Source organism: Oryctolagus cuniculus, chromosome 9 (genome assembly GCF_051225735.1).
Source record: "Oryctolagus cuniculus isolate XC-2025 breed Fujian yellow rabbit chromosome 9, ASM5122573v1, whole genome shotgun sequence".
NCBI lineage: Eukaryota > Metazoa > Chordata > Mammalia > Lagomorpha > Leporidae > Oryctolagus > Oryctolagus cuniculus.
In genome coordinates, this window is record NC_142875.1 from 100,186,947 (window position 1) to 100,209,410 (window position 22,464).

At 50.8% G+C, this 22,464-nt stretch overlaps 1 protein-coding gene across 31 annotated transcripts in view; it reads left to right on the plus strand.

Annotated features, from left to right (window-relative positions):
• Positions 1–22,464, plus strand: part of CACNA1C (calcium voltage-gated channel subunit alpha1 C) — a 740,475-nt gene that overhangs the window by 167,307 nt on the left and 550,704 nt on the right. For all 31 annotated transcript variants that reach the window (NM_001136522.1, XM_089303273.1, XM_089303272.1 and 28 more), the window contains exons 2-3: positions 952–1,273; positions 4,872–4,977. In NM_001136522.1, the coding sequence (NP_001129994.1) occupies positions 952–1,273; positions 4,872–4,977 (428 nt within the window). The remainder of the gene's footprint in view (positions 1–951; positions 1,274–4,871; positions 4,978–22,464) is intronic.

Here is a 22,464-nt window from a genome sequence, read left to right on the forward strand (position 1 = left end):
ACCTAGATGGGACCTTGCTTTAGGCTAAACCCCTATTTTATTGTTTTTAGATTTTTGGAACTCAGGTGTGGAGAGTAGAGTGAATGACACCCTTCAATTCATTGGACATTTGTCATCATTGATTCATATAGTGACCTTTCACATTCATTCATTCCTATTCCTTCTTATCCTCATGCCTTATTCTTTTCTTCCTCAGTTTTCTTAAAACAACCATAATATTCTGTTTAGTGAAGGCTCTCTTATTTGTGTGTTTTCTTATAATAATAAAGATGTGTTTCTTTTAAAGATTTATTTATTTATCTGAGAGGTAGAGTTACAGACAGAAAGAGAAAGAGAGGTCTTCCATCCACTGGTTCACCCTCCAAATGTTCTCAACAGCTGGTGCTGAGCCAAACTGAAGCCAGGAGCCAGGAGCTTCTTCTGGGTCTCCCACATGGGTTCAGGGGCCCAAGCACTTGGGCCATCTTGCACTGCTTTCCCTGGCCATTGCAGAGAGCTGGATTGGAACAGGAGCAGTTGGGACATAAACTGGCACCCATATGGGATGCCAGCACTTCAGGTGGAGGCTTAGCCCACTATGCCACGGCACTGGTCCCTAAAGATGTGTTTTAATGTACAGTTATTGCATTGTGTTTTCTCTTTTTCTGCACCCTTCTTTGCTCTCTAGTACCGTGCTGTCAAGCTTGCTGCATGTTCTAATGCACATATTTTGTTTCTTGTCCATCTAAGATGAGGTGGGGGAGACCAGAACTCGGCAGAGGTAGGATAGTAAAGAGATTTCTTGGCTGTCTGTCCTCAGCATCTCACCCTGGTGTTTCCAGTTGCTATCCCTCACCTTCCTGCAGTAGCTTGAAATAAGATTTTAAAAATATGGTGAGTCTGGGATCCAAAACGGGTCACTTGTGCTTTTTTTCTCTCCTATAACATGTTGTCTTTCCTCTCTTGTTGCAGGTTCCAACTATGGGAGCCCACGCCCAGCTCATGCCAACATGAATGCCAACGCAGCTGCGGGGCTCGCCCCTGAGCACATCCCCACCCCAGGGGCAGCCCTGTCCTGGCAGGCAGCCATCGATGCGGCCCGGCAGGCCAAGCTGATGGGCAGTGCTGGCAACGCGACTATCTCCACCGTCAGCTCCACGCAGCGGAAGCGGCAGCAGTATGGGAAGCCCAAGAAGCAGGGCAGCACCACTGCCACTCGCCCGCCCCGTGCCCTGCTCTGCCTCACCCTGAAGAACCCCATCCGGAGGGCGTGCATAAGCATCGTCGAGTGGAAGTATCCTTTGTGCTCTGGGCTTGGAGGGGTGCTCTCGTTCCCTCCAGAGCTTACTGGGCAGCGGCTATGTTGACAGTGCAGCGGCTTATAAACTGGTTCTCAGACTGCTGTGTCTGAGTCCCTGGGGGTACTGTTGAAATGCAGAGCTCTAGGCCCTTGCCCAAGACTTGATGAATCAGAATCTCCCAGTACAGGGCCCAGGAATGTGCTTATATAACAAATGGCCCATGGAATTTTTTTTCACATAATAAGCAACATTTGAGAAAATGAACCTATGAGGCTATGAAATAGCATCTCATATGGCCAAGCTTTTCCATGGCTCCACTCACAGGACTGGGTTCATGGTCATTGTGTGCTTCGTCAAAGCCTGCTTTCCCTCATGGCATTGGGGTGGTTTGATGACCACCTCTCCTTGGGGTGAAGGAACATAAGAGATGCAAGAGAGTAATAGTTGGCAACTCTGGCTCTTGGCTCAAGGGCCTGGGATCCCTGGTCTTGGTTGCACATTAGAATCACTTGAAAAGTTTAAAAAAACTACAGACATCTGAACTCTACCCAAGCATTTAAATATTTTATTTGAGAGGCAGAGGGGCAAGACAGAGACAGAGAGCGTGTGAACTCCCATTTCCTGGTTTTCATCACGAATGCCCACAACGGTAGGGACTGGGCCATGGCCAGAGCCAGGAGCTGGGAACTCAGTCTGGTTGCCCTAATGTAGGAGGCAGGAACTCACTTGAGCTATCACCACTGCTTCCCAGGGTGCACATTAGCAGGAAACTAGAGTCAGGAGCTGGAGCCTGGAATTGAACCTAGTTACCCCCGGTGTGGGATGCAGGCATCTTAAACGCTAAATACCTGTCCCTATTCATGCACTTGAAAAATGCTCCAGGTGATTATAATGTCCAGCCAAACTTGTCTGGAGCTTAAAACAGACTCTGGGGTGGGCATTGTGGTGCAGTGGGTTAAGCTCTCACTTGGAATGCCTGCATCCCAAAGTGGAGTAACTGGTTTGAGTCCTGGCTGCTCCACTTCTAGTTCAGCTTCCTGTTAATGTGTCCTGGGAGACAGTGGATGATGGCTCAAGTGGTTGGGCCCCTGCCACCTACTTGGGAGACTTGGATGGAGTTCTAAGCTTCTGGCTTTGGCCTGGTTTAGCTCTCCTGGCTGTGGTGAACATTTGGGGTGTGAACAAGCAGGTGGAAGATCAATCTCTATCACTCTGTCTTTCAAGTAAATGGAAGGAAGGAAGGGAGGGAGGGAGGAGGGAGGGAGGAAGAGAGGAACAGAGGGAGGGAGGAAGGAAGAAAGGAAGGCGAAAGATAAGAGAAAGAGAAAAAAAGAAAGAAAACCCGTAGCCCCACTTTGTATATACAAACAGTACTGGGGGTCCTCCAGAGGAAGTGACTTTGAAGGCGTGAGATCTGAATGTGGAATTCAAAGCCCCTTCACCTCCCAGGGTCCTGGGCTGCAGAGATTGGAAAGGAGGTCCACCCTGACCTTCCCCAGTGATGACTGGAGCCTCACAGGGAGACTCTGAGTCATCAGGTCAGTTACAGATGGGACTAGAACGCTGCCGCTCAGTGCTGGCCATTTCTATCATAAGACTTCATTAGGCAGACTGTCTCCCAGGGTAGGGTAGGAGTGTTCCATTTCATTAATGGGTTTCCACAGAAAGATTTAAAGGTCTTGTCTGGTGGTTGAAAGGTAAAAAAAGATGATCTGGTTATCAAAAGGAGTCTGTGTTGACCAAGAAGTGTTAGAATATTCCAGCCCAACTCTAAACAGTTTGCAACAGGCAGCTCCTGTAGAGCTGGCCAGTCTGTCCTGGGTGGCCAGACATGGTTTTGGTCCCCGGAGACAGGGTGAGTGGCTTGGCTTGGTCAGCCCTGCCCCATCAGGCTGTTTCACAGCTGCTCAAGGCACGATCGTGGAATAGGAGAGCTGGTGGCCCTTTGGGTCAGGTACACCAGAGAGAATGGCAGTGAGGCTCAGAGAAGCCAGGGAAGTGGCCCTAAATCACACAGCTGGCAAGCGACAGAGCTGGGTTTCAAATCCATGTGCTCCTGAATCCAAAGTCCCTGTGCACTGTGGTATGAAGTGGTTCTAGGTAGGACTGGGCAGATTCTGTGTTGGCCTGGATAGGCAACCGGATGGATGCTGGAGGTACCAGCTTGCTCCATTGGGATGCTGTGATACAGCTGCTGCTCCCAGTGGCTCTGGTCTTGGCTGTCCTCCTTGCCAGCTTGGGATCTTGGACAGGCTGTTTTATTTTCTATGTGTATAAAGTGGGGAGGTTGGGCAGGCCCCTGTGTGCCAAGTTGTGCCCATGGCTCAGGGGGAATCAGTCACTTAGATTCTTTCCAGGTCCAGAATTCGGTGACACTGGCCTTGGGTTGCCTGTGGACCCGGCCTCAATGGCCATCGATGGCTTGTGACTGAACACTGGGTTGGGCAGTCGAGAAGTCTGGGTTTTAGTCCCAGCAGGTCACTCAGGCTCTCTCGGCCTCTGAAGTTTGGACCAGACGGTCTCTAAGGCCTCTTCCTGCTTCAGAATTCCTTACCTCTGTGAGTCCGGGTTTCTCTGGGAAAATTGAGTTGGTCTCATCCCTCCTTCTCTTCCTCTTTCTGTCTAGGAAGTAGGCTGGGAGCCTTGGCCATGGGGTAGAGCTTCCTATGAAGTTTCCCCTTCCTGGCCTTCTGTTGTGGGTGTGGGTGGGCTTTGTTGGTAGGGATGTTGCATTAGCTCATCTTTATCCAAGTGCAGCCTGCCCCATATTGTGGTCAAGAAGTCTGGACGCGGGATCCTCAGAGTGCGTTGCCGCTGTGTGTCAAGGTCAGGGTGTCCCTCCAGAGCCCAGCACAAGCCTGTGGAAGTGTCAAGCGGGCCTGCTGTGGAGGCCTTGTCCACGGAAGGCAGGGGTTTTACATGTTCTGTGCTGTGCCGACCCTTGCCTAGACATACCGTGAGCATCCTGCCTTGCTCTGGGGGTCCCCAGCCCCTGGCTGGGCTTCAGTTTCTCTGGAAGCTGTCAGAGAATGAGGGAGAATTCCGGAAAGTGAAAACATACGCCGACCAAACATCTTAATTTTGCTTTCAGAGATTAAAAATAAAGTCTTCAAATGTTAATGAAGAATTTGAAAAGTTTTTCTGTCCTAAAGTCTGGCTCTCCCACTGCAGGAGTGTTTGGGTTCCCTGCTGACAGCTCATCAGCTGCGAGGGAACGGGTTGCGTGGGGTGCCGGGGAGTCCTGCCTGGGGCAGGCGCTGCTCTTTAAAAGCCACCCCAAATACACACGAGGGAAAATGAAGGCAAATGCAATCTAAATAAATAAAAGAATGGAGAAAAAAGTTTTTAGAACTCTGTGTTTACTCTGGCACGCGACTGGCCTCCACTGCTTTTGACATATTAGGAAAAATTTTGGCGGGGACCCACTCGAAGCACTTAAAAAGGCATATGTTTCTTTTCAGAATACAAGGGGCTTGGAATGTGTTGTTTAAACAAAATTCTTCTGAACTTTCTATTCGTTTCTAAAGAACATATAGATGCATGTTTGTTTCACTTGTGTTTTCGGCAGCATTCCTTAACTCCCTTCCTCAGACCATTTGAAATAATTATTTTACTGACTATTTTTGCCAATTGTGTGGCCTTAGCAATCTATATTCCCTTTCCAGAAGATGACTCCAATGCCACCAATTCCAACCTGGTAAGTGCACCGTCCTCCTGCGTCTGCTCTTAACTCGATGGAGAACAGAGCTTGGATCGCATGGATGTGAGCTGGAGTGTGGAAGAGGGATGAGAGGCACTGCGCAGCTCAGACCTGAGTGCTGTGTATTCCAACCGGCACATGTCTTGTTATGGACTGTTTTCAGAAAGAACCTTCTTGTTTGGTGGTGGTGAGCCCTGGGTGCATATGTATGTGTGTGTATGTGTGTGTGTGTGTGTGTGTATGTGTTCAGAATCAAATCCTGTGTTGAAACTGTGCTGCCCAAGTTGCAAGCACAGGTGTTTGCGGGAACGAGCCTTTATTCCGGGAGCAGTTGTTGCTTTTGTTTTCAGCGCCTTTGTTCCGATGGTGGAGTTTGCTCAGGTGATCTGCAGCCTGGCTTTGTGATAAATAACTTCTAGGAAGCGTTTAGCAAAGTTTGCTTTTGCAGCCAGGATGCATTATTGAGTTAAAAAGGCTTTATTTTTTTGGGAAAGGCGGCTTTCCATTTGGCCTGTTGCGAGGCCAGCACTGGCAATTTGGGGTTAGGATTTGTCCATGGAAAAAGTGGAGAGTGTGTTTACTTTTGGCCGAGCGTGAAGTCATTACAAAGGCCTTCGTTCCGTCTGGGCATGTGAGGAAAAGAGCTCTGGAATGCACTTGGCAAAACTAGGGCACTCTGGGATGCCTGGGCCACAGGCGCGTAGGAAAATCCTGTCTCTCTCTCCCCCTCCCCTGCAGACACACCATTACTTTTCATGTGATTTCCATGAAGTCTGTTTGGTCACCAAAGCCACCACCTTTCCCCTGTTGTCAGCACCCTCCTCTTAATTAGTGAGCTCGGACCGTCGGGTGAGGATGTTTCCAAGGGAAGCAGGAATATCAGAGGATTCTCTTTCCCACGACTGCTGGCTGCTGGTGCTATTGTGGATGAATTCTTCGTCTCGTAACCTTTGACATTTTTTTGGACCCTTTAGGCAAATAAATCCAACGGGTGTTTTAAACTTCCTTGCTGTTTCCCCCATTTTTACAATTTGCTGCAGACCCCTGTTCGGTTAGGTGTGCAGTGTGTGCAGGGCTGGTGTGTCTTGTGGCTGGGTGTGGGGCCACCTGCTGGGGACAGGTTCCAAAGGTTCCAGAGCTGGGCGGTGAGCACTGAGTGATGACGGGCAGTTGGCGGGCAGAGCACTAGCTGCAGTCCATGCAGCCATCTCGGGGTGTGACCTTGTCTCTTAACAGGCCAGAAATCTTTACTGGGTCAAGTAAATACAAGCAAAAGAGTCTTCCCAATGCAGGAGCTCCTCCCACTGGTTCTATGTCTTTTCCGCGTGCCCGCCTGCCTCCCCAAATCCCCCTGCAGCTTAACACTTAATCTACAACTTCTAAACAGGGAGCTGGTTACAAATAGATTCCATGTCTTGTTCCTGCGCCAGTGGGGCTCTGGGCTACTCCTGGCCTGGGCTGTGGTGAAAGTGGGCAGAGAGGTTTGGCTTCCCTTAGGCCCTGGAAATGGCCCCATAACAGCCCTCTCACCCCACCCTCCCCAGGAGGATTAGCAGGGCCACTTGGGGTGCTGTTTGCTAGAGAAGTCTTGGGCTGGCCAAGACCTGTTAACCCTTCCCAGGAGGTGAAGGGCCCAACAGGAGACGGGCGGGTCCTCTGAACTTGCTATGGAGCTGGAGTGGAAGTTTCTGGCGCAAGCGCTGCTGGAGGCTGGTGATTGTTTCTGTCACACTACGGAGAAAGAGGTGTCCTGCAAATAGAGGCTGGTGGTGGTCACGTAGTTTCCTTAAAATCACTGAATGGCATACTTGCAATGGGGGGCTCTCCGGGAACATAAAGGACACCTCAATAAAACTGAGCTCTGACTCTTCATTCTCTGTGTTTCACAGTGTTGCATCTTCTTGGGGCAGTGACTGCACCGCTTGTGTGGCATGAGAAGAGGTAATAGTCTGGGGCAGTAGAAAGTCTCTAAAACTGGCCGTTGTTGTGGCACAGTGGGTTAAGCCTCCGTCTGCAATGCCAGCATTCTATATAGGCACTGGTTCAAGTCCTGGCAGCTGCACTTTCGATCCGGCTCCCTGACAGTACGCTTGGGAAAGCAGCGGAAGATGGCCCTCCACCTGCATGGGAGACCTGTGTTGAGTTCCAGGCTTCTGGCTTCGACCTGGCCCGACCCTGGCCATTGTGGACATTTGGGGAGTGAACCGGTGCATGGAAGTTCTGTCTCCTTCTTTGTCACTCTGGCTTTCAAATAAAAATAAATCATAAAAAAGAGAAAACCCTAAAACCGGACACTGAACACAGCGTCTTCTCAGCTGATCAAGCACGGTGCTGCCGTGCTCCGTGGAGATGACAGCTGATGGGCTTGGGGCCCACCCCTCTTCTTCCTCCTTGGCAGGATCTTGTGCAGGTTGATGCCCCTTTTCACCTGGGGCTTTTCCCACCCAGGTCTGTCTGGACCGGCTTGTTGTCATCTGTGCCCTACCCTTGGTGAGCTCGGTGACATCTGCGAGTTTCAGTGTCTTTCTAAGCAAATTGTTCCTAAGACCTCGTTCTCCCGCTCTGTGCTCTCTTCAGGTGCTCGGGCCGATATTTCCTGCGGTGGTGAGGCCCACGGGCCTGGAAGCAGCTTGCAAGGCTGCCTGTCACCACAACCACATGTGGGGTTGACTCCACACGGTTTCCAACACCTGTGGATCGCATTAGATTTAGTAGTTCTGGGCATGGCCTAGCAATATGTATTTTTAAAAAAATTCCCCACGGAGTGGCTATAGATTCGTCAGATTTGGGAACTATGGGCTTCTTGGATGGAGCAAAATTTGAGTCTGACAGATGTGAATTCAAATCTTGACTTTGCCACTTTGCTACTTTGGATTTTAACCTGCACATCTTTAGTGTTTCCGCACCTTGGTGCTCTGGCCTGTAAAGGGGAGGTGTTGTGCTTCTGAGGGTTTTGGGGAAGAGTGAGGCAGACCATGCTGGGATGTCCTGGGGGTCCTCAAACAAACTTCAAGTAGAACTCATTCTGTCTCACACCATACAACCCTGTTCCCCCAGAGTAGTCAGAATTAACCTGAGTGGGCGCCACCCCTCTTCCTTGCCTTTGTTTGCTCAGTGATGGCCTGGGCCACCTTGCTGTCACCCAGCTTTGTCTCTGATGCATTCCTCTCATCTCTGGACCATCTGAGCAGGCATCGGTTCTAGAGAGATTTTGTTTTAAGGATGTATTTGAAAGAGTTACAGAGAAGGGTGGAGAGAGAGAGAGAGAAAGAAAAAGAGAGAGAGAGAGAGAGAGATCTTCCATCTGCTGGTTTACCTCCCAAAATGCTGCAACATCCAGGGCTAGGCCAGGACAAAGCCAGGAGCCTGGAACTCCATCAGGGTCTCCCTTGTGGGTGGCTGGAGAGCAAACACTTGGGCCATCTTCCACTGCTTTCCCAGGTGCATTAGCAGGGAGCCAGATCAGAAGTGGAGCAGCCGGGACTTGAGCTAGCACTCATGTAAGACGCTGGCCTTTCAGGCAGCAGCTTAACTTGATGTACTACAACACTGGCCCAGTCATGGAGATCTTCATTGGCAGTGTATCACGTTTAGCTTCCTTCCCGTTCTCAGAATCATTTGTTTCAGCTCTCTGTGCCTTATTTCCTTCATCTCCAAAATGGAAATCAGGAAACTAAGAGTGTCTGCTTCATCGAGCTGCTGTGAGTATTAAATGAGCTTGGCAAATGATGTTGAGCTTTTAGACGAGTGTTGTGGGAAATTATTCACGTTGGATTCGTTGTTGTTCCCGTCATTTCTGTCATCCTGACGCAGGCCCTCGCTGCCTTTGCCTAGACTGTCACAGTGGCCTCCTTTCTGATGTTCTCCCTCAAGTCTCTCCTTCTCCTGGTCTGTCTCGTGCTTGTGCAGTGTGTTCCAAAAGCCAGGCACCGTGTTCGGGATAATTCAAGGGGCAGACCCTGGAGGGAAAGGTTTGCAAATTGTGAAAGATGTCAGGATGTCGGGAAGGAAGGACTGTTTCGTTTCACCACTGGGAAGGAAGTAACGTTAGGCTTCAAGTAGGTGGAGATATTTGAGTTTTACCTCCCAGTAAGAGGAGGTGTTCAGACCAGTAGAGTCATTTCAGGTTCAGGTATGTGTGTGTGCAAAGGCCTCATGGTCACACTCCTCATGATCAGGGGATGGGGGTGGTGGTTTCCTGTGAATGAGAAGAGCCAGGTGATGGGTGCTTCATGGCCAACAGTTGGCTAAACTGCAGGCGATGAGGGGGCCCTGGAGGCTGCAGGAACAGGAGACTGCTGCTTTTGGAGGCTGGGGAAGATGGCTCAGGTGGAGGCCTCACTGTTTCCAAGGAGAAGAGGAAGCTTTCTGAAAGCCCAGATGATAGTGACAATCAGGACAGCGAGGACATGGTGCATTTAGGAGGTAAGTGTGCCTGTGTCTGTGGCCAGTTGGCTGTTGTGATGTAGGAGGGAGCCGACTCCCAGGATGGTGAGGTCAGTGGCAGGAGAAAAACCGCAGGAGGAAGGGCATTGTGAAGAGGGGCAGGGACTGATGAGGACCCTTACGGATCTGTTAAGTGTGGAGCCCGTGGAACTTGCAGATGGAGAGATCGTAGGGGCCTGGAGCTCATGAGACAGTTGGTGCTGAGGTTGGAAACTTGTGAGTGATAAGAGGGTCAGCAGAAGGGGAGGAGGCCACAGGGATGCACCAGAGCACCTGCAGTGGGGCCAAGACCACACCCTGGACAGCATATTTGGTGCAGCGGGTGGAGAAAGCGGAGCAGAGAATAGATGGGAGGAAGGTTTGGCCTGAGAGATAGGAAGAGGAATTGCAGAGAATGGAGCCTTAGAAAGGAAAGAAACAGTTTAAATGCATAACAGAGGGATGAGTTGTCAGTCTAAAAGCTTGTATTTATAGCCACTTGAGGCCAGTGAGGAGGGGCTCCACCTGGCTGTGACAGGAGCAGGGCTGAGGGCTCAGGGTGGGAGAGGATGTTGATCCACGCATGTGGCCTTCCGGAGGCAAAAAGATAGTAGATGAACAACTAACTAGTGTTCACTGTGCACTGTGGCTCAGCGGCTGAAACAGTCCCCTTGTCATGCCACAGCTCGACTCCCCAGGTCATTATGCTGACCCCTAAAATGAAGCTTGAGAATCCCTCCAGTTGTTCCATAGTTTTAAAAGAGAATTATTTATTTTCGTGGTTTTTTTTTTTTTTTTTTTTTTTTTTTTAGTTTGAGAGTCAGAGGGACAGAGGCAGGAGTGACCTCCCATCCCTGGCTCATCCCCAAATGTCAATGAGAGCTGGGGCTGGGCCAGCCAAAGCCAGGGATCAAAAAATCAATCCAGGTCACCCATGTGGATGGCAGGGACCTAAATACTTGAGCCATCATCTGCTGCCTCGCAAGGTGTGCATTAGCAGGGAATTGGAATTGTGAGTAGAACTGGGACTCAATCACAGACACCCCCAGTATGGGATGCGAGTTTTCCAAATGGTGAATCAAATACTGTTCCGAATGCTGTCCTTTATAACTTTTTTTTTTTTTATAAGGAGTTGCTATTTCAGAGACCTCTTTTGAGAAATAGTGGTGCACCCACAGCAGTGCTTCTCAAACCTCAGTGGTGAGGCTTTCATGTGTACTCCCAGGGCCTACCCAAGAGGTTCTGGTTCTGAGAGTCTGACAGGACCCCAGGAGTATGCATTTGTGGCAGGCTCCCCTGGTGGCTCTGGTCCGGGTGGCCATAGACTGCCCTTTAGAACAGTGACCTTGATGGTTATCACCACAGGAGGGATCCACCTTCTTCTTTCTCCACAGCCAGTCCTGCTGCCCAGCAGCTCTCTAGAATCCAGACAGAGAGGTGACCCGTGTCCACTGAGAGAGGTGTCCCACTCTGTTGGGTTCCAGGATAATCTACACAGCAAAGCTTGCTCATACTGTCGAATTCCCACATGCCTGTGTTTCTGCTCTTGGTTTCCCTTACTAATTTGTTGTCTTCCTTTCCTTTCTCCCACCTGCTTAATTTAATCCCTATTTGTTTCTCTAACGCGTTGCTTTCTTCTCTTTCCAAGAGATGAAAAATATTCCAGGACAGAGTTTTTAAAAATATCTTTCTCTCATTGTTTAAATAGAAGTCTGTTTGTTTTATGCTCCACCTAACATAGACTTTTGCACCCAAATCCATCATCTTTGTTGTCTTTTCATCATGCAAGTGAAGCATGATGAAACCTTAACTAGTCCATGGCATGACATTTCACAGTCCTGTGGTTGGCAATGCACCTGCCCTACAGGGTGTCATTTAAACAGAGCCACTGTGAACCCGTTCTCGCCATAGGCATTGAACAGTAGGTGGATGGCAGGGGGGCTGCTGAGCAGCTTCTGCCAGACAGCGATCTCATCGTGTGCGGGAAGCTCCCAGTTCTCGGCAAATCTTTATGTTCACAAGGACTTGGCTTGAGTTGAAGTAGGAAGAGAGTATATTTGACCTTTAACCTTGTGCAAAGAACAGTACTGTGTACTTTTCTAGAGAAAGAGCCAGGCTTTAAGTGGAAGTAGAGAGGAGACGCAAGGAAGAGACCAGAAAAGGAATCATTTTGGGCTGAGCTTTTCTCCTTTGTAGGCTATGAGAGGAAGGAGAGGGCCTTCAGAGGCTTGAGCTAGACTAGAAGGAGGTGGGGAGGTCAGATTTTCCCATTTGTTGCTGTAAAGCTGAAGAGTTGCACCTGAAGCTGATTGTGACTCATTGTATGTAAGATGTGTGCAGCAGTGCCCCATGCAGGCACAGGTGGGCTGCCCTCTGGAAGTCAAAGTCAGAGGCTGAGACCCGCTCCCCATGGCCTTATCTCTGGGGGCGAGTCAGGCTCGATGGCATCTCAGGCTAGTTGTTACCTCGGGAAGGAGGGAGAGGAGACCAAAAGGCTCTGCTTCCTGGCAGCTGAGATCTAGCGAGGTTGGTGAGTGGCTGTGTGCGCGAGCACCAGAGGGGAGCTCTGGGTGGCCGGGGCTCCACTCCCCACCTCACAGCTCTTTGTGTCTTGCCAGTCAGCTCAAGGAGGCAGGGTGTGCCCGAGGCTGCGAACCTGAGGCTCTCCATTCACAGGCAGTGCTGGGCTGAAGATGCCCCATGAGGCCCTGCATTGGGACCACCGGTGCTGAGAGGGGGCTTGCTCGGAGAAGTGGATAAAAATGCCGATTTGGGTTTCCTTCACCCCCGCCCCGAGCTGCGACTTCTTTTATCGTAAGGTTTGCCTAAGAGTGAAAAGTCTTTTCGTGGGGCTTTTGTACGTCAACAGTAATGATCATAGCAAAATGGGATTTATTGTTACTATCGTGTATGTGCCGTCCTAACATTCCAGATATGCACACGTTGCTGAAACACTTGCTTATAAAATGCTCTCACAGTTAATCGCAGGCAACAAGCCACCTAGCTCTTGCATTGTGTGCACGCACCCTGTTCTGCCATGCAGTCGGGGGTGGGTGGGTGCCTTGGGCGGGATGGTGGCAGCAGGCTGTTGTTAGGTGTGAGGATGAGCTTGGCAGTGCTCTGGGGAAGCGCTCTACTGAGTAGGTCCTCCTCTCGGAGACTTCCAGTGAGCTGGTCCTACTGGGACTCGATATGGGGGTGCCTTCAACCCAGTGCTGGAGCCAGGTTGCAGGCGCTGACCAAGGAGGAGACATGAACCGTGTGACCCTAGGCCAGTCACTTAGCCTCCTGTTAGCTCTCTTCTGGCAAGTGCTTAGTTGTAACGATCGCGTTTACTGAGCGACCACAGGTTGCTCGGGCTTGGCAGTCGCTGTTTCTAATCCGCATCACAGTAAGTGATGCTGTCTATTTATTTGTGTCCTCCAGGGCAGAGACTTGATCCCCCTTGTTCATTGCGGTATCCTCTGGGCTTTGAGTAGTGATGGGCACATGCTGGGCTCTTGATTCTTGTTGGGTGAGTGAATCCTGCCTGGCATTGATCGATCCCTTTTTAACTTTTTCAGATGAGGAAATACAATCTCAGAAAATGCAAGTTCCTTAGTGAGCTGTAATTTGCAATGAGGCCTGTATGAAACTGTAGCCTGACTTCTTTCCTCTGTCCCCTGGCATGTGGAGGGTGGTTGTGACGATCTAGTGAAGCAGATGTGAAAATGTGTCAGAGATTAAACACTCTGTAGCAGTATAAGCAGGTATTTTAAGGAAACCTATTTGGTTCTGTCACAAAATAAATTTAGTAAATGCTGACTTAACCGAAATAAATTATTCCAAGATTCTCCAGGTCTTTAGTGCAGCAATAATACCTATTTATGAGTTTGTACCATGTGCGGCTGTTGCCCTAAATGCTTTGTGTATATTAATGTACTTAAGCATCATAATGACTGTATGCTATGGATACTGTAATCAGCCCATCTTGTAGAGGGGGGCACCAAAGTTCAGAGCTTGGAAATCATTTGCCCTATGAAACATGGCGATGAAGCGAAGAGTACCTGTGTAGATATAAGCAGTGTGTCTCCAGATTTGGTTCTTCTTCTTATTTTTTTAAGACTTATTTATTTATTCGAAAGTTGGAGTTACAGAGAGAGAAGAGAGAAAGAGAGATCTTCTATCTGCTGGTTCACTCCCCAGATGGCTGGGGCTGGGCCAGGCCAAAGCCAGGAGCTAGGAGCCAAGAGTCAGGAGCTTCTTCCAGATCTCCCACATGAGCGCAGGGGCCCAAGCACTTGGGCTATCTTCTGATGCTTTCCCCAGGCCATTAGCAGGGAATTGGATCAGAAGTGGAGCAGCCAGGACTGGAACGTCATGACACCCATATGGGACGCTGGCATTACAGGTGTTGGCTTTATCCACTATGCCGCAATGCTGGCCCCAAGATCTGGTTCTTAACTACTGTGCAACAGCTGCCTCCCTGTCAAGGTTCCCATGATCCCCTAGATCATGCAGGGTGCTTGACCTTTCAGCACTTACTATCACGTCTTGCCAAATAGTGTTGTTTGGAACACACCTGAGTAAATGCTGCTCTGTAGAGGCAGTGGTTTAAAGCCACAGATAGGGAAAGCTGTCACCCCAGGAACTGAGGGGTTGGGAGAGAGGACCGAGCTGGGTGCACTTCAGGACGTTATTGCAAGACTGGTGCAGGGGAGAGCAGCAAAGGCCACGAGACCGGCCTCATCAGGAACACGCTGCTTCAGATTGGAAGGCAAGCTCGCTGACAGATTTGTGCTTCACCTAATGCTCATAAACCTTCAGGGTGCCTGGGGCAAGTGTTTGACTCAGTGTTTACTCACTAAATATTTCAGAGAGAGGGGAAGGCATTGTGTGCCCTGCGTTTGCCTGTGCATGAGATGAGAGGAGAGGATTCTTTGAAGTCTAAATATGGTGACACCTCTTGCTCCATTTTTATCCGTCTTTATTCATTCTAGGGGGAACATGTTCCATATAAATCCACTTCTTATGTAATGGAACCCCTTTCATGTACCAGGCTCCTTGTAATTTAAGTATATTTGAAGAACGTCTCTCTAGAATATAAAATAAAAATCCCTGGATCCTTGAAAGAAAAATTTGGAGCATATTTCTTCCTTTTTCTGGGACAGCAGATCACTGGGAAGGTCAGTGGCAGGAGCCACTGCAATACTGTGAAGCCATCGGGAGAGCGAGGAACCCCCCCCCCCCCAAGGCCTCAGGACATGAGGGCCATCTTGTGTGTGCTCTGCCCTGCTGAGGTGTCTGCTCCTGGGCCAACCCTCTTAATTGGCTCTTCCCTCTCTCTTGTGCGCTTGGAAATTGGTTACTTGAACCCACTCTAGTTATATGCACAGCAAGGGTACATTGGTTATGGCCGAGGACTCCTTTATGAATCAAGTGCATTGGCTTTAAGTTATGGATTTTGTAACCTTGGCTTTGGCCTCATCTTCATTGATTCTCTGTAGGGTTGGTGCTTTCTGACTAAATAATAGCGAGAGTAATGTCAGTACTCGCATTGCTGGCGCCGTCCTAATAACAGCACGTGAGTTAAAGCCAGAGTCTTCTCAGCAGCCCTTGGGAGAGTTCCGTTAGAAGTGTAATCAGCCCATTTTCAAGAAGAAGAAGGGGCACAGAGAAGTGAACCAGCTTGCCCAAGGCCACACAGCTTGAAGTGGTGGTGCTGGGATTCCAGCCTGGGTGTAGGGCTCCCAAGTCTCTTTTGCTCCTAACTGCTGAGCAGTGTGGCCTCCCTGTGGGACAACAGGGAGTGCTGTGGTGCTTGAATTATCAGGCCCTCATCTAGAGGGTATGTAATTTACTGGGGGGGGGGGGGGGCGGCGGGGCGGCGCTGGGGCGTAGCAGGTAAAGCCGCTGCTTGCAGTGCCGGCATCCCGTATGGGCACCAGTTCGAGTCTTGGCTGCTCCACTTCTGATCCAGCTCTCTGCTATGGCCTGGGAAAGCAGTAGAAGCTGGCCCAAGTCCTTGGGCCCCTGCACCCGCATGGGAGACCTGGAAGAAGCTTCTGGCTCGTGGCTTCGGATCGGCACAGCTCCAACCGTTGCGGCCAATTAGGGAGTAAACCAGCAGATGGAAGACCTCTCTCTCTCTCTTTCCCTCTCTGTCTCTCCTTCTCTCATTGTGTAGCTCTGACTTTCAAGTAAATAAACAAATTTTGAAAAAAAAAATTTACAAGGGGACTCCAAAACATTCGTGGAAACCTGGGATTAAAAGGCCAGTTTATTTTGGTTCAAAGAATTTTTTGAAATTCATGCATAGATTTTTCAGAATACGCATTTCTCACAAACTTTTGAAGGCCCCGCATATGTGGTTTTCTCTTCACCAAGGAGCCATGTTTGAAGTAGGGAGTGTTGTGACTGTGAAGTTGATAGGCGCATAGCAATGGAGTGGCACATAGCCTGTGCCACTTGGAAAATGTGGGTTGGGGGTGGGAGGAGGCCTGAGAGGTAGACTTGGCTTGGAGGTCCCATCTTCCCAATGTTTCCTGGTAGCTGAGATCCTCAACCATGCAGGCCCCAGGGCTTTGTCCTGAGTAGATGAGAAACTCTGGAAGGGGGATGGGGAGCCCAGAGCCAGCCTGACTTCCTGAGATAGTCCTAAAACCCAGATCCTTAAAATCAGAATGACATTTCACTCCCAAAATAACCTTTTCTTTTAAAAAAATTTAAATTTATTTTCACTTATTTGAAAGGCAGAGAGAGACAGACAGAAATCGTCTATCTGTTAGTTCACTTCCCACATGGTAGCAACATCTGGGGCTGCGCCGGGCTGGAGCCAGGAGCTGGGAATTCAATCCAGGTCTCCCATGTGGGTAGCAGGGACCTAACTACTGGGACTGTCATCTGCAGCCTCCCATGGTGCACATTACAGGAAGCTGGAGTCAGGAGTGGAGCCAAAATTCGAACCTAGGTGGTCCGATATGGGATGTGGGTGTCCCAACCTCTGCACCAACACCCAGCCTCAGGAGCAACTTGGGCCCACATCTCAACTTAGGGTCTTCTTGAGATCTCAGTCAGTATTTGTCTGATGTCCGAGCCAGGGGCGTTAGATGTGGGGGACCCCACTATGTGGCCCCCGCTATGAACAGATCCCTTTCATGGGGGAGGCATTAATGGAAGTACCTGAGTGGGCGTGGCTCTGTCGGAGGCATGAGAGCACAGAGCCTTAGCCTCAATGATAGGGCATGTGGTGGGGAGAGCGCTGAGCTGGTTTCTAGTTCTAATTCCACCACTGATGATGGCAGCACAGCCTTGGGACTTCCCTGGACTTCAGATTTCTCAGCTGTAGACTGAAGATAACCATTCCTCCATTCTGGGGTCATGGCAAGGTCACCAAGAGGCCGTACAGAAATGTTCTAGTAAACACTGGGGTCATTCTCACAATGGTGGTTACTGCTGCTGCTATTAAAACTGGACAGATATATCCCCTCTCTGAAATATTTCCTCCTTTTTTTCTGGTACTTTCCTCTGTGAACCTTTCTGCTCAGCCTCTTCTCAAGATAACTTAGAGATGCAAAAAGCGAAAGAGCTAAAAGCCAAGTTCCAAATTTAGTTCCTGACCTTTCCAAGATGGATGGTGAGCGGTGTGGCCCGTAACCTGCTTGCTGCTGAGGACCCGGCTGGGCTGTGGGAGCCTGGGAAAGCCAGGCCGGCTGGACCCTTGGCGTTGTGTGGGTGCCTGAGGCTGACCCTGCCCCTCACACAGGGCGCTGTGGCTGGAGAGTTCGTCCGGCACACTTCTGGTTTCTTCGCTGGGTCTGGTTTATCTCCAGAGCAGCTGAGTATAGCTGTAGAGTAGCTCCTTTCATGCTGTCCTACTGTGTGCAAGGCCTTGCTCAAGGCTGCAACAGAAATGTGTTGGAAGCACTGGGTCTTCTCCTTCTGGGTGCTCTGGCACAGGGTCAGAAATACAGCCTGGGAAAGGCTCCCTTGCTGGGGCCTCTGAGGCCTTGGGAACAGAGATAGGGGTCAAGAAAAGAGAAAATGTGGCAAGTTCAGCAAGAGACCCCGTGGGCTGTGCAGGGCCTTCTTCAGATCTGAGCAGAAGTGCTGTGGTGCTCGCAGTCAGGTGAGGCCCCAGCAGGGCTAAGGTGCACAAAAGCCTGTGCTTTGTGTAGATTCTGGTTGTCTGGGGGAAGGCCGGGGGCTGGGGCAGGTGCAGGTGTGATCTTGAGGGCTGGGTTTGTGCACAGTGCAGAATATAACTGTGAGTGAGCCGGGGCACTGGGGCAGGTTGATGGGGATGGCCTGACGAGGGTGAGAGTGACCCCAGCAGGCTGTGGTATCTGAGGAGTGTTCCCGAGGTTGGCTCCATGGAGGACAGACCTCTGTATGGCCTCTCAGCCCTTGCCAACCACTGGCTTTTGCATACCTAGACACACATGCAGCATAATACAGGGACTGTGCACTGGGTCCCTACCTGGAGCCTGGTCTGTGCTAGGTTCCCCCAGGTTCCTGCACTGCAGGTCTTGGGAGAATGTTTTGAGTGGGGTCAGAGGATGGATACAAGGAGGAAGGCACAGGGAAATGGGTGGTCTTGGTGTGCAGGGTGCTGCTGGCCCACCTTGCCTGCCCACTCTAAGGCTAAGGCCACATTCTAAGGTGATAGCCGATGACCCACACTGTTGCACAGTCCCCTGCCTTGTGTGTGGTGGCTCCTTTGATTATGATGAGGTATTGCTCTTGTGATGAGGGGAAAAAAAAGAAGGGGAAAGAGTCTGACCTAATCAGGTGGTCCCTTGAAAAGGGACTTGGCTCCTCCTGGTTTCACGAACAGAAAAATCAAAGTACAGGGGGATTCAGTATGTGAGAAAATCTCTGTTGCTGGCTTGAAGACAGGGGAGCCATGGAGGAGGGGTGTGAATGTGGCCTCTAGGAGCTAAGAGAGACCCCTGGCCAATAGCCAGCAAAGACCTGAATTCTGCTGACCCCTAGGAGAGCTTGAAAGAGGACTCCATGGTCCAGTGAGAACCTGCAGGCCAGCAGGTTCACCCTTGATATGTGGGCAGAGCGCTCAGCTGCACTGAGCCTGGGCTTCCAACCCATGGGACTGAGAGCCAAGACAGGGCTGTGTCTGTGTCTCAAGATGCTGGGTTTATGGTGATTCGTGAAACAGCAGCAGGAAACCTGTATCCATGCTCTCTTTCCACTTCCCTCCAGTGCCTGCACTCCACAATCACTGGACTTGAGCATTGCTCCCTTCACTTTGAGGCTGTTGTTCTTAGTGTTTCCTGCCAGACTGCTCCCCACCCCCCGCCCCCGGCGCGCGCGCCCGCCCGGGCCAGGCTAAATGCTACACAGGTCCTGGGGAATCTCAGCCTTGATGTCACCATTTCTGACTCCTGGAGACTGACTGTATTTGTGAACTCCTCTGGCTAACTTCTATTTACTTTTTTTAAAAGATTTATTTATTTTACTTGAAAGTCAGAGTTACACAATGAGAGAAGGAGAGGCAGAGAGAGAGAGAGAGAGAGAGATTGAGAGAGAAAGGTCTTCCATCACTGGTTCACTCCCCAATTGGCTGCAACAGCTGGAGCTGCACCGATCCAAAGCCAGGAGCCAGGAGCTTCTTCCAGTTCTCCCACCTAGGTCCCGGGGCCCAAGGACTTGGGCCGTCTTCTACTGCTTTCCCAGGCCATAGCAGAGAGCTGGATCGGAAGAGGAGCAGCCGGGACTAGAACTGGCGCCCATATGGGATGCTGGCCCCACAGGTGGAGGATTAACCTGTGCCATGGCCCTGCAGACAGCAGCTCTTTAGATGGATCTGAGCGATGGTACCCAGGCTGGGGCTTCAAGGGTGTGGGGCCTCTCTTTCACCCCACCTGGACAAAGGGCTTCCTGGGTGTGAAACAGGTGAAGGTTTTTTTTTACCCAGTGTTATCAGACTGGGTAGGCTGCTTGGTGCTGGGCCGAGAGGATTCTCCTGGGGTGCAGAAAGCTGGATCAGAAGTGGAGCAGCTGGGTCTTGAAATGGCACCCATATAGGATGCCCGCACTGCAGGCAGTGGCTTTACCCACTATGATACAGTGCTGGCCTCCTCTGGCTAACTTTTAAAAAAACATTTATTTGAGAGGTAGGGAAAGAGTGAGCAAGTAAGTGAGTGAGCAAGCAGAGAGCAAGTACATGGGCCCCCATTTGGCTGGTTCATTCCCCAAATCCCCACAATAGCTGAGGCTGGACTGGGGCTGGAACCTTGGAGTCAGGAACTCAATCCAGGTCTCCCATGTGGGAGGCCGATTCCAAACTACTTGAACCATTAACACTGCCTCCGAGGGTTTGCATAAGCTGGTGCCAGACTGCAAACCTGGGCACCCTGAAGTGGGACGTGGACATCCTGGCAGGCGGCTTAATCTCTAGGCCAAATGCCAGCCCCCTGACTCACTCTTACTCCTCCCCAAGGCTGGGGTTAGCAGTCCAAGTGGTTTCCTCTGACCTGTATGCTGCCCCCTGTGTTAGCCCAGCCCTGTTGGTCACCACTTTGCATCTCTCGCTTGCCTGTAGTTGTCTCTCACTGCTGTAGTTTCCTAGTGCTGCTGTAACAGGATTCCATCTGGCAGCTTAAACAATAGAAAATGGTTGTCTCACAGTCCTGGAGGCCAGAATTCCCAAATCGGCTCGTCGGTGGGGTGGGCCCCTCATGGCCATTTCGAGGGAGATGCTGCTCCCACCTCTCTCTTAGCTTCTTATATTGCCTGCGGTGCTCAGCACTCCTTGGCTTCCAGACACATCACTCGTGCCTCTACCTCCATCTTCCCATGGCGTTCTCCCCTGGGAATTGGTCTCCTAGTGTCAGATTCCCCTCCTCCTGTAAGGACATCTGTGACTGGATTAGGGCTCATCCACTTTCAATAGGATGAGCTCTAATCCAGTGTAACCATGTCTTAACTTGAGTCCATCTACAAAGACTGTTTGCAAATGAACGGCCATGTATATATACGGGAGCCAGGCCTTGAACAACCTTTTTGAGGGGACCCAGTTCAATCCACAGCACACTCTCAAAGAGCGTTCCTCATGAGCAGGACTCATGCCCACACAGTGTGGAGCACAGTGCCTGCATGCAGCAGGTGCTGCATAAGTGTCTGCTGAGTGCTAGGCTGCGAGTGCTTTGCAGTGGGTGGAGTCCTGGCTGGGCTGCTGTCCATCTGTGTTAGCCGCTGTCCATCTGTGTTCACCGCTGTCGGGGTGGACTTGCCTTTTACAGCAGGGCAGCCCGAGCGACGGCAGCTTGTTTGACGGGGTGGTGACTTCCCCACCCAGGGTTTCCAATTTGAGCTCAGACCTGCAGCTCAGGACGCACTCCTCCCTCTCTTTCTTGGCTTCTCTGCCCCCTTGCCTCAGATATGTGCCCCAAAGGAGGGGAAAATGCTGAGTCAGGACAGGGGGGTCCCTGGGCAGAGGTGAGTCTCCAGGCTGCAGCTGACCCGCTGTGGCTGCTTCCTGCTTCCCAGTGACCGGGAAGGAGGGCACCTCCTGCCAGCCCACCAGAATGGAGCCTGACCTTTCACTTCCTGTTCCTAAGTCCTGCAGCTGATCAGGAAGGATGCTGAGAACCAGGCTTACGGGGGTCCCAGCAGGGGCTTCCCTCTGCCAAGGTTCAGTCTGGACAGTAAGAAGCTCTCAGTGCACAGGTGGCGACTGTGAAGCGCTGACTCTCCCTCTAGACTCTCGCTCATGCCCGTGTGGCTGTGCTGCCCTCACCTTTTGGCAGAGGACCTGTCCCTTAACCAGAGAGTCCTGGGACAAAGACAGGCCTCACAGTTCAGTCTGGGAAGGGTCCCGGTGGGTGGATGGTTTGCAGGATGACTGCAGAGAGCCCCAGCAAGAGGATCCATCATTCATGGCTGCAGGGTGGTGTTTTTGGGACTGCAGACAAGGGGTCATGTTAGAGGAAAGACCAGTTCTCTTCATTGTTCCTTCAGGGGGACTGCTGCTGGCTTAGCACAAGACTCAGGTGTGGAGGAGACAGCACTGAGCTGGGAGGCCCCTGGTCTGGCCCAGGGTCAGCCAGCAGCTGGCTGTATGACCTGGATGGGAATCCTTAGTGTTTGTGAGTGCTTCCAGTGCAGCTGCTTTGTGCCTCACGTTCACTCAATCCTCCCAGTAATCATGGTAGGTAGATGGTACAGTTATCTCTTTGACCAAGAAGGAAACCGGCTGGAAGAGTGGGTGACTTGCCTCGGTGGTGCGGAGCTGTGACCACCCTGAGCCAATGGGAACCAGAATCCCTGCTCTAGGACTTTGCAAGTGGCTTCATTCAGCTGGCTGGGCCTCGGTTTCTGGCTCTGTAAGGTGGGGGTGGAGAGATGATCTCCAAAGTCCTTTCTATGCTAATGTGGCACAGATTGCTCCCACAAACCCAACAGAGCCAAAGCCCACATTCCAAAGGGAAGAGAGCAGGCACGATTAGTGCACAAATACTATTCTCAGGAGTTAGTCAAACAGGGAGCAGATTTTTCAAATGTAGTTGGTATTCTTCCCCTCCCAAATTGTGTAGTTTGAGGCAACCTCTAAAATCCTTTGTTGGAAAGCCCATTAGCATAGGGTGTCCTGGCTCTGAGCGGTCATGGCACCATCCAGGTACACAGAGCTCTGCTAACTTCCCCAGCCCCACCCCGAACCCCATCCCTCTGATGCGACACTCATGTCTATATCTGTGCTGTTGATTGCATCTTTAGTTTATTTATAGGTTACCTAAAGACACTTGATCATATGTTTTTAGTTACTGATATTAGCAGTGTTTGAAAAAAAAAAAACCCACCATGGTAATTACTTGGTCCATCCTCTCTGTCACTTGTGGTTAGCCCCATGCGGGCCTACAAGAGCAATAACCATATAAACATGGAGAAAGCAGAACAGAGACATGTGGGGGAATCAAGGGCTAATCTGTAGGATTCTGACTGCAGTATGAGTATGAGCAGGCCAAAAAGGAAGTTGGTAGTGTGAACTGGAGAGGCAGGAAAGGTGTCTTGGAGGGAGCTGGGTCTGAGGGAGGTCTTGAAAGATGTGAGGAATTGGCTGGG